This window comes from Aptenodytes forsteri, unplaced genomic scaffold (assembly GCF_000699145.1).
Source record: "Aptenodytes forsteri isolate BGI_AS27 unplaced genomic scaffold, ASM69914v1 Scaffold10, whole genome shotgun sequence".
Classification (NCBI taxonomy): Eukaryota; Metazoa; Chordata; class Aves; order Sphenisciformes; family Spheniscidae; genus Aptenodytes; species Aptenodytes forsteri.
In genome coordinates, this window is record NW_008794117.1 from 1,455,598 (window position 1) to 1,467,835 (window position 12,238).

The 12,238-nt window shown below is 38.5% G+C and overlaps 1 protein-coding gene across 1 annotated transcript in view; it reads left to right on the forward strand.

Annotated features, from left to right (window-relative positions):
* Positions 1-12,238, forward strand: part of AKT3 (AKT serine/threonine kinase 3) — a 144,309-nt gene that overhangs the window by 72,845 nt on the left and 59,226 nt on the right. Inside the window, exon 3 of the mRNA XM_009276060.1 lies at positions 10,990-11,101. Within this exon, the coding sequence (XP_009274335.1) occupies positions 10,990-11,101 (112 nt within the window). The remainder of the gene's footprint in view (positions 1-10,989; positions 11,102-12,238) is intronic.

The following is a 12,238-nucleotide window of genomic DNA, read 5'->3' on the forward strand; positions in this document are numbered from 1 at the left end:
CTCTCTGCAACTAGCAAGCCGCATAGGTCTGATTCTTAGGCAATGTAAGCTAAAGGAACAGGCATGCAATATTAGAAGAAATACAGTTTCGGTAAGCAAGATGAGTTTTTCTGTTTTCTGGCAGGAAAAGGAGTAATTTAATCAGAAATGATTGCTGATCACTGCAAGTATAGGGAGATTTTTCACTCATAAAAAGAATCCCATAAAATTAAGTGAAGTACCTATGTAGAATTCACAGGATGAAAAGCAAAACAGTATGGTATTACACTCTAAATTGTAAGGGACTGTAAGTTTTTTGTCAGCTATTTTATCTGTCTGAAGATGAGATTGTCAGTAGGGCAAACAAACAAACAGAATTGCTATATGAATGAATCAGATCTCATGGGCAGTACCTGGTAAATGTCAAGAATTGGTCTCACGGCCTCTGATCCAAGAGTTCCTGAGCTGCTGCAGTAGGTTTGTGGCCACAAGCACTGCAACATATTTTTCCTGTAATAGTGAAGTACGTTTTTCATAAATTACTAGCCAGGCAGATGGAGTGTGAGATCACTGTTAATACCATCTTGATTAGGTTGGCAGGGACTTAAAGATATGTCTTTACAGTCCTATCTTCATGTAATCTTTGTAGCTATCTGTAAAATGAGAGTGTGGTCTCAGTCTACTTTTTGCTCTCCAAATGATAGACATCTTTGGCTCTTGCTTACAGCTTGTTATTTAGGCAGAAAAGGCCAAGGCTGTGGTATTATTTTCGTAGTTCTGTTGGAGTTGAACATTGGAAAGTTTGCACAGCTCTGCTTTGTGTGATACTTGTTCTGTAGTTTAAAACTTTTATATCCAGCTCTGTCAAACTAGTTACTTCCATCATATGGATATTTTCCCACCAGTGTCTGCTGCTTTCTACTCCTGCGACACCAGCTTTACTTTTGCAAAAGGCCCTTTCCCAGGCATAGCATCATTTTCCCTAGAGTGGCTCCCTGATTTCTTCTAAGATAACTTTAAAGTCCCGCACCTGAGCGTTACTCTCTCCCTGTTCTTTTGTCGTCCGCGTACTCTGTTGGGAATGACAGGAAGGCCAGAGAGAATGAAGTTATTTTACATACTGCTAACAGTGCTTCCAGTGCTAAATATGTCTTTGTTAATAAATCCTTTCTCATCGGGTGGTGTTTTGTCATAGGATGGAGTATTCAGAGGCCATCCCTTTTCCTTGGGGTGATCTGGGAGGAAGTGTGGGGGGAAGGCATTGGGAAGCGCGTGTATAAACAGGTAGATGCTTTACGTAGAGAGGGAGAGCCTGAGGCAGTGCACGCACGCTTGAGCCCCTTGCCCGCCGCCCAAAATGCGGGGGAACCACGTGGGCCTGAAATGGAGGTGAAGGATCTCTCTTCCTTGGAGCGTAAGTATGTCCCTGAAGGTGAAACAGAGTTGACTGAAGGGTATGACAGAGTGGGGCTGGATGGAGCTGAGCCCCGGGGAAGGATGCAGGACTGGCCCCTCAAGTGTCCTGAACAGGGGCTTCACTTTGCCTCCCCGTGGCCGCTGCTTTCCTGCCTTTGGGCATATGCGAAAGGCGGCAATGAGCACCCTGCCCTGCATCTGCAGAGCTGCTGCAAGGTTGCAGGGGTGAACAAATCAGCCAGATCTGATGACGCTGGATAGTGTGTAGGAATCACTCTGGTTTCTCTCCTGTGGAGCCAGCTTATTTTACACCAAACAGAGCTTTCTTTTTTTAACATGGGAGTTGAGAAAGCTGTGTATTTGAAGTATGCTTTTAGTTCCTTAATGCTTGTGCCCTGATGCTTAGACTCACAAAAAGTTGTGCCGTGGTATCTAACCATACGCTTAAAGATAAATGAAGGCGATGTAATTACATTGGTGGGAAATTCATTGTGGAATCTTAAAACTGGTTGATACTGGTTTTCAGAGGTAGATTGAGAAGTGTGAGCTTACTTGAATTGCCTGGTTCAAAATCAGTTCAGCTCTTTTCAGGTAGAGACAAGCAGTTGCAAGTAATCAAGCTATTGTAGCTTAAAGAGATACTCTTGGTTGACTGAGTCACAGTAACTGAGTGGGTGTGCATTCCTAGCGCACTTCAACTGCAAAATAAAATATGTTAATGTAAATTGCTTTTGCTTAGGCATTTATGCAGTCAGAACCAGTTTAAAAATAATTTGGATTCAATTGGTATAACTTCTCTGTACAGGCGGGGGCCTGAAAAAAATGTCCCAGCTTTTAAAACTCCATTACGCTTCTTTGGAACAAAACTAGTACTCTGGGTGACAGGATGTATATCCTCAGTGGCCCCCCCCAAAACCAACATGACCTCACGCTGTTTTTAGCTGGTCCAGTGTTGTGTAAGTAGAATCAACAGTGCTTTGTGTAAACCGCTTTGGTCTTTGATCGTCATCATTATTAGGTAAGGCAGAGTGGAGAAGAATTCTACTTTCAGTTCTACTTAAGAAGCATTTGTGGCTTTACTGATTAAAAAAATACTTCTCACATATGCAATATATGTAGGTAATCACACAGCACATTTGGGATGAGGTATCTCTAAGAATTGGCCCTTTGCCTTCATTTTGATCTTTACATGGGGAATAGTAGGGAAGAGCTGTATACCCTTCACAGTAGCCTTTGAGCTTTGGCCAAAAATGATGTCATCTGGAATTTCTTTCCTATCTTGAAAGATAGTGCTTTCTAAGCACCCTGTGGTACAGCTACCCTTTTTCTTGTCTTTGAAAAGAAAAAGTGAATTTTAGTTATTGTGAGAATATTTTAACCTTTTATAACCTTTCCTTTATTTTATTTTTTCCTCTGCAGAAATGGTTATCGATGAACCTTGGCTATTCTAAATGGAGAAGCTGTGCTACTTTTTCCTAGTCTTAATCTTTCAGTGGGCCAGAGATAAGGTTTTATTATTTTGGGGATTTAAAAATCTTCAAAACATGAAAATTGAAAGGTTTCAGGGGAATGATGTTAGGGCTATAAAGAATTCTGAAGACTCTCTCTAAAGAAATGGGTAGGAAAATATATGTATGTTTTAAGTGAGATTCAATTATGCATCAAAATACTTTGTCATTAGACATGACCTTGTGTGCAACTCCACAATTAACTTTTCAATGAGATTTAAGTTTAAAGTCCCATTTTTTTTTTAATTGTCACAACACTGAACGACATGAACCCAGAGATAAGCATGTAACTAGATACTTATAATTACAGTATAGATTTCATTCCAAAATAATAATGGTGCAATTGAATAAATAATATTCATTCAACACTGAAAATACTTGTGGGGAGAAAAAGGCAATGAATATGTAATGTACTGCATATGCAAATGCATCTATGGAAGTTTGAACTCAAATCTAATGTGTATAACCAATATTACTGTCTGTGCTGGATGGGGAAATGTTTAGTTTTCTGGAAAATTGGACCAGTAATTTTCTTTGGGAGGCTTTCATGTTACTTTATGAATGGTTTCTAGGTGGTATAGTTGGTATTCTGTCATTGACTTAGAAGTTTGGATTCAGTTGTTGGCTTGGGTCATGAATGAAAATGAGTTCCTTGGTCTCATCCTTCCATTTTAATGGACAGTGCTTTCTCAGACACCAGTATAGCATACTGTAATTTCCAATTATCTCTAAATAGGGCCTGGTATGAGCATGGCAGGTCAAAGTTTATAGCCAGGTCTGAGAGTTTTTATGCTGGTGTGATGCACCCAGTTGTATAAATAAAATCGGGGTGTTTGCATGAAAGAGAAGGATGTATAATTTTGCTGTCTTCCGTGAAAACAAACTAAACCCCAGGCAAAACCCAACAATAACATGCAGGAATCTCCTATTTTCATTCTCCCTCTTTGCATGAAGGAGCAAATGGCAAACTAGTTATAGTGACAGAGACACATGGATGCTACTTCAGTACTTTTTGGAGTATTGGAAATAAAAGACTTTTCAACATGATGAAGTGCTTCAAGGATGATCTTTTTAAGCTTCAAAGAATATAATTAAGTTTTTTGTGTTTATTATGCAGTCGTATATGTTGTTGTATCATCAAAGCACATATAAGTACTTGTCATGAGCCAAGCCCCACAGAAGTGGGATTTCTACCCATACAGAAAAGAAAGTCAGTCCCTGCTCCAAAATACTAAAATTCCAAATATAAAACAAGGGACAGCAGATGGATGCAAACAGATGGGGGGAGTACGAGAAAACAATGAGACAGTATTAGCCTGTAGTACAGGCAGTGGTCTCAGCACATCAACAGCTAATCCATTGTCAAGGTTAGATTTTTACTCTCTTCTCCCTTCTTTTCTCTCTCCCTCCTTCCCTCCCTCCTGTTTTTTAAGACATTGTGAAGGAGAGTTTTAAGGAGGATTTAAAAGAGAACCAGTATGGCAAACAGAGAAATTAGAAATGCTTTTGAGAAATGGTGCTGAAGTTGGAACAGTAGAAGGATGGGTGGCATTTTGATACTGAATAAAAAGCAATACCAAGGATGAGGGTAGGCTGTGGGGACAGACCATGTTGAAAAGCTACCTATATTTGATGTGATAGAGCTGGGTAAGAAATGAGGAATGCAAAGAGAAGAGTGATATGATCAAAGGGACAATGGAGAAAAATGATCTGTTCAACAGTTTTGGGGATGACATTTTTAGGGGAAAACTGCTTTTGTTGGGACCAAAGAAGGGACATTAAATTGTTCACATAAATCTCTATGTGACCAACCTTATTTTTAGGGTCATACTCCCCATAGATAAAATGTAGTGAGAAAGGACAGAGCCTTTTGGAAAGCCTCAGAAAAGTAGGTTTTCTGTAGGGAGTAGGTAAACAAGTGAGAGAATCGAGAGAGGACCAAGCTAATGGTGTGTGTGGGGGTGTGTGTATACACGTATATTTGTATGTATATGTAAAAGCCATGGCTTTTCATATGTATATGAGCAAAAGCATGTGTATCTGTCTCACTGTTATGAAAATGGTGTATTAGTTCTGCTACCTGTCTACTACTTGTCTAACAAAAAAGGTCATCAGAGAAAAGTGTGGATTTGGAGTGCAGAGTAGCAGTAATGAAAAAAGGTATTTGTAAGCAGTGTGTTCATTAAATTTTGACATGAGAAAGAAAAAATGGGAGTAGCAACTGAATAGGCAAAGGTTGGGACAAAAGTGTTTATCTTGTGAAGGAAAGACCAAGAGAAGAATAAGAAATCAAGGTTAAATTGTAATGCAAATGGATAGATACATAGATAGATATCTGTATATATGTACCTGTATATAGATAGCACTCTGTATGTATGTAAAAGTGCATATATTCTAAACAATGCAAGCGGTGGCTTGATACTATTTCTTTTATATCGTATGATAATCACAGGAAGTTATCTTTTGTGCTAAAACTCAGTCTGTATTAGAACTAATTTCTCAAATATGCAACCTTCTGTTCATTTTTAGTGCAATTTTTTATGGCTGCTTGTATGTTTAGTATTCTTGTCTAGCCATATCAACAAATTCTGCTGAAGTTGAAAGCTTCCATATATAAAATAATAAAATGGTATTAGTGTTCTTTCTATTTTTCATGCTGAATGAATGTATTTAGGAAAAGAACACTGGTGATTATATGGTTAAAGTTATAGAATTCAAACTTTAAACTTTTTAATAAAATCTGAACAGATGATCTGTGCTTTTTTTTTTTGGAACTGGCAGGTTTCAGGCCCTCTAATTGGCTTCCCAGCTTTGCAGAGTAATTACAGCTTCAAGCAAACTTTGTCATCTGTGGTTCAGAATGGTGTAAAGTAAACAGAACGTTTTGAAATACAGTTTGTAGTTAGAGTTGCTCAGGAGAGTTTAACTAGCATAACTACTTAATTTAGATAGTAGCAGTTATTTGAAAAAGATAGTCTAACATTTTAGAATTGTCAGATTGTTTGTGGATATGGAGATGAAAGTTAACCTCTGTTATGTACCTGACTTCTTTTTTTGTTTTAAAAAGAGAAGTTCAATACTTGAGAAACATCCATTGCATTTCTTTATACTGGTTTTATTTCATTTTTTCAATTTTCTGTATAGATCCAAAAATGGCCAAACAAGTGCTACAGACTTGTTGGAACAGAGTTGTCAGTTTCTGTTACTGATTTTGTATTTTGCTGCTTCGAACAAGTGTTCCCCCCCCCAAGGTTTTTCATCCCCTCTAATATTAAAGGGGAAAATTCTCACGACCGTTGTTTAATCCCAGCAAGACAGAAAGCTTTAGGATTAAAATGTGTAATTCCAAGTTGTAGATGGCTAGCATACAAGAACACAAAGTTGAGTCTGTCTGTTTACTGGCTTACTCATCTTTCTGAATGATAATTTAGACTTCCAACTGTTTTGAGTTGAGATTCAGCCCTTTAATTACATATGTTTATGTATAGTAGCAAACTTGAAGACATTATGGTAGAGTGTTCTCTACTCTTGGTAATGACCCAACTATCACTTGAGCGTTCGGAGCCAGCTCTCAGTAGCCAGTTTCACTCGTTCTTCTGTGCTTTTGTAGTTTCCAAACTATTCTCTCTGTCTAAAACTACTACAGTTTTTCCAGTAATTAGTAGGAAAATATTTTGGTAATTAGCAGTAACTGTGTATTACAGCACTTATTCATCTTAATAGATTATTTTTTTTCCTAGCTGTAGGTGAAAGACATTCACAAACAAGTTTTTATTCATGTTGCAATCATGACAGGAATGTTGTTTATCCCATACATTTGTATACAGCAGCACATGAAGCATGTGGGTGTACTAAATATCAGCAGACTTCAGTTACTTTTATCTACTTGAGAAGGATGGGTAGCACACGACTTTTAGAAATATATTGGTCTTCCACTTCTTTCTGAAACTCTTTTTGCTTCAGAAGGGAAGGATACAAACAGACTCAATTTTAACCTTCCACAGGGAAATTAAATCTTTAGCCGCTTTTAACAGAATATTAAAATACCTCATTAAGTTTTGCTAGATTTTATTTTTCAGTAGCATCCTTCAGTGATAGTGAAATGGCATTTTTGGTTTTTTATGTTTTCAGCGCCATTTTCAATTGCTAAGGTATTTTTTATTACCTTTAATTGATTTAGTTAATCATCTGTAATGAAAACTCAGAGACTAAATACTCTTTGGTAGTTACAGAGCTTAGTATATGCATCCATATGTTTTGTTCTTGTTAATAATGCACATCATCACTTTGAGGACTGTCTCTGAAAATTAATACAGATAGTACCAATAATACATCTATATAGTAGATACAGATTTACATAATGTACATACTAATATTTATAATATATTTATTATACTATATATAGTATACTCTATATAGGTAAATACCATATTATAGATAGCATTTGGACATAGGCAGGCTTAATTCTGTTAGTTCCAATTTTTGCGTGCTTGAGTTTGCAAATTTAAATTAATGCCGTTTTAATGTATGCATTTTTGTATGTATTTGCAATCAGAAAATGAATAGTGAAATTCAAAATCTTCAGCTCCATTACAGGCACTGGAGAGGATGTGCTTTTTAATTGGTGCAGACTTTTCTGCAGGTTTGACTCTGTACCTTTTTGCCTTCAGATTGTCCTAACAGTCACCTCACTTTTCTGTCCCTGTCAGCTTCTTTTACCTTCCTTCTCCTAAAGTAGCCACTCTAGTTTAGCTATACTCTAGCTATCCCCCAAGGTTTTCTTACACAGGTTCCGGTCTTTTTACTGTCCCATTTCCACTCTTCTCCCTTTATTCCCTGGTCTTTTGTTCCTGACATCTCTTCTGTAAGTAACTTGCTGTGTGCCATCTTCCCGTATTGGATTTTGCCTCAACGAGGTAGTTTCTTTTTCATATTGCTGAGGAATAGGATGAGGCATTACGAATATGGGAGAAAGAGCTTTCCATTTAGCAGGTGTAGAGGCAGGAGATAGCTGTAGCCTCTGGATGATACTCAGTGCATAGATTTTCAATGATTTTATGCTTTAGTAATTGTTATTGTAATTTTTTACCCTCCTCCCACTGCACTCTTATCCCTCCCACATGTAGTGTGGCCAGATGTCTTACATTTTCACAGGAATACTAAAAGGATATCAAAGGTCTTGGTTTGCCAGGTTTTAAGTCTCGTCTCCAAAAAGTAGTATTTTCCAGCAGCGTGCAGCTTTAGGCAGACACCCAGCAAAGAAAATTTCAGCCCACATGATTGAAGTGTGATAGGATTAAACATGAGAGGATGGTTTCGTCAGGAGTAAGATGAGAAAATCTTAGAGCAGACAATGCTTCTAGTCTCTTCTGTTATGAAGGTAGCCCGAAACATTCCTTAGAGCTACAGCTGAGGAATTTAAGAAAACAAAGAGCCTGTTAACCATAGCCTCACCGTCATCATGATCATAACTTGGACTTCAGTGGTGTCCCTGAAGATGGGGGTTTCTTTGATCTCATGAGTAGTATTTGCACCCACCTACAAGCCTGGTTAAGTATCCTAAGTGGCTCTACTTCATCATGCTCCCCAAGTTCCCATCACCTGCTTCTGTCCCCCTTGTTTCTCTTCCAGCTTTTGTGTTAAATTCCCTCTTCCTGTGTCCATCCTGCTGTAGCTCTTTCCTCTAAATGTTGAGGATGGCTCTCATCCCATCCAAGACCTAGCTAAGTTTATAAAAGCAGTGAGGTTGGATTACTGTTTCTCTTTTGAGTCTCCACATTGTATGCAGGTTTGTTAAATGTCATGTCATCTCCTTGACCAGTGAGCAGTCTGACTTACATAATTATTTATAGATGTATGGTGAATGTGTGGGTTTGTGTGTCAAGGAATGCACACCTGCGTAGTGCAATATTTACTTTATTCCTCTTTCGTTTCTTATACATGTGTCTGTCAAGCTTCTGAGGTGTTCTGCTAAGCTGCAGAAAAAAATCCTGTTGACGGATATACCCACTTCCACTCTCTTTGCTTTTTCAAATAAAAAAATGGCAGTATGCATGAAAGTTCTTAAATCAAGGCGTCCTCACAAAGACCCCCCTAATATCAGTTCTTTCACGCCTGTATTAAGGATGGTCCAGTACAAGTAAGTCTGCTGATATTTGCTGTGGCTTTATATCATGGGGATAGAGGCCATTTCTTAGATAATCGTGTCCCAAATTGTTTAGGTGTTCAGGCATACAAATCAATGTCTTGAACTAAGGCTTTAAGCTTGTTACGAGCTAGTAATATTAAAGAGAATTGCTTTAATGTATTTTCAGTATGCAGCTGCATTTCACAAGGTCAGCTGTGAGTATGCATTTTGTACAATTAACACCGGCAACAAAGGCATGAGAGAAAAAGCAAAAGCAGGGTAGAGAGTACCTATGTATGTTGGGTGTTTAGAAATTTGCTGGGTCTGATGCAGTTCCTTGGAGAATATTTAAAACGCATTCCTGTAAAATTGTGGATGATAGTTGAGGTTTCAGCACCCTAAATTTGTGAAGACAAAATACGTCAAGCCAATATAATTTATTTATGTGAAAGACTAGCATGCCTTGTGAAGTGGTACGTGTCATATAACATGACTTTTCTAAAGCTTTGGCTTTAGCTGGAATAAATAAAATGTAATTCACCAAGAATAAGTGCAAGGTTTTATGCTAAAGAATAGTCAACTACCTCAGTAAAAGGTGTGGGTCAACTGGTAGGTGGTAGCTCTACCAAAAGGAAGTTACAGCGGATCATAAGTGAACAGGAATTCTGTCACCATATTCATTATTGATTGATTTGTGAACCTGATAAATCATTTTAGATCACACATTTGATCTGGATCAGCTTTGAACGTCCAGAACATGAGATGTGATGTTTGTGTCTATTTCGTGGTAGCTGCAGGAAAACAAATGACACTTTTGACAGAGTAACCTTAACTTCACAAAAATGTTTAAATATATTTGCATGAATAAAGAGTTCTAATAGGTCAGTGTTTTGCAGATGGAATGTTTAGTGCAGTATGCTACATCACGAAATCTAATACACAGTCTCATTGAACCATTGCCTGAATTACCAGTGTTGTGGTCTTGTGACAAAGGAGTAATAGGCAGTCTACTGTATGTCTAGAATTGTGTGAAAAGGAAGACCTTGGATCTGAAAGCACAACCTGCGAGAACAGATTGCTTGAACTGATTTCGGCCAGAGAAGACTGGAGAGAGATAAACTAGTGTTCAAATGTCTATAAAGGATAGCTGCTGAGAAGATAAAAGAAACTAGTCAATAGGGCAAGAAACAATATGCTTAAATTATAGGAACAGGTGCATTAAATGCTAGGAAAAATATTGCAACTACAAAAAGAATTGATTTCCTTATAGTTGGATGGAATAGTTTGCTTACAGAGGTTTTGAAATTACTACTTTTCGGGGACTGTAGAAAGAGTTTAGAGAAATAGTTATGAGAAATAGCGTAGGTAGACCTGATTCTGCCCTGGGGCACAAAGAGAACTAGATGATTTCCTGGGGCAGCCCCGCTGGGGGTGTGTGTGGGGTTATTCTATATTTAATAATCAGACTAGTTTCAACATCTGAATTTTCTCGGATAGGGTAGTTTACAATAAATCTGATCCTGAAGTGACAGTAGCATGGGTAATTGTGGCATGGGTACCACTGAAGGGAAAGTGTCATATTCCTCCTGCCAGGTACAGATGGAAAAATGTGCCTGTGGCTACTGCTGTTACCTTGGCATACTAGAGCAATCCGGGATCTAATACTCTTCTTACCCTCATAACACAGACCTAGTTTGCAAATGGAGATCGCACCCTTTATAATGGGCAACAATACAAGTTCCGTCAGTTCCTCTGACTGCTTTCTTCACCTTATGATTATTACCTGCTACCTTTTGTTCAAGCCCATGGCTATATTGCCATTCTGTATTTCCTTATACGTGCTGGATACATGCTGGATAGGTATACATAAGCTATATGTATTTTATCTAAGTAATTTTATTTGCTTTTCACCCATTAACTGGCAATGTATAAATGAGGCAATGTCGTGTATTTCTCTAGAATGTCAGCTAATGAAAACAGAGCGACCAAAGCCGAACACGTTCATTATCAGATGTCTTCAGTGGACCACTGTCATAGAGAGGACGTTCCACGTAGACACTCCGGAGGAACGGTGAGGGTTTTATTTTTGTTTTGCTTTCCGTGTTCTTTATGCAGAAGCCTCGGCACAGTCTCTGCTGGGACTGCACAGCGATCAGCACTTGGAACTGTGACATTCTGAGCACATCTGAACAGTTATTTGAAGAATTTATAAGTCAGCTTCTGTAAGATACTATCTGAGCTCATAGCTAGTGTAAGAGTTGCCTGCAAGTAGGTGGCATGAGTGTGTTCAAATAAGCCAAAACTTTGTCATGATATGTCTCTGAAGTGTTAAATTTCGAACAATAGAAGCCTGCATTGAAGTATTTTCCAGCCTCACTGTCTTAAATTTTCCTCTTACTCCTCCTAATATGCTCCTTTTTTTGGCACAGAAAGCAGTATGTTTGTTATAATTTATTTTATGTTTGCTTATTGTTTTTTCTTGTTTCAGTAAACATACACAAACTCTTCTGAATTAACTTTTGTAATGCACTAAGAGCATGTAGGAGATAGGGGATGGTGTACCTTGCTAAAATGTTCTATACTGTGTCTCTGGTTAGATGCACCGAGTCTTCCCACTGTGGGCATCCGTCCTGTTGAGACTAGTACTATGATTTGGCTTTATTCATATTGTTTGTATCAATAAATAACCAATGACTTTGCTTTTTCTGTTGTTTCTCTTTCATTAGTATATTCACGTAGTGGTTTTTTGTTTTTGTTTTTGTTTTTAATTCTACCTTGGTGCTGTTTCTCCGCCCTATCTTTCTTCTGCGTATGCAGCATAGTACCTTGTATTGCATTCAGTAATACCACCAGACTCCTCCCGTATCCCTTCCTGGCTGAGCAAAAAGCAGCAGGTACTGCACTAGGTGTGGGGCTGTGGCGTGCTGATGGGCCAACTGGTGTATCTATGCCAGTTAGCCAGCACGCAGAATAGCCATGGGCTCAGCTGCCCCTGCTTGTCCCTCCACGGAAAGCCTCATCTGGGCCTGCCCCTCCATGCAGCCACTGGTTTTTATGACACTTGTAGGAATTTAATTATCTTCGAGGGCCTCTTTCTCAGGGGAATTTGAAATTGGCCAACAAGTTGAGTTTTAAGAGGAGACAGACAAAGAGCTGAACACACGGCGTGGTTTAATAACTCTTTCTTACTTTCTGTGAAAAGGTCTCG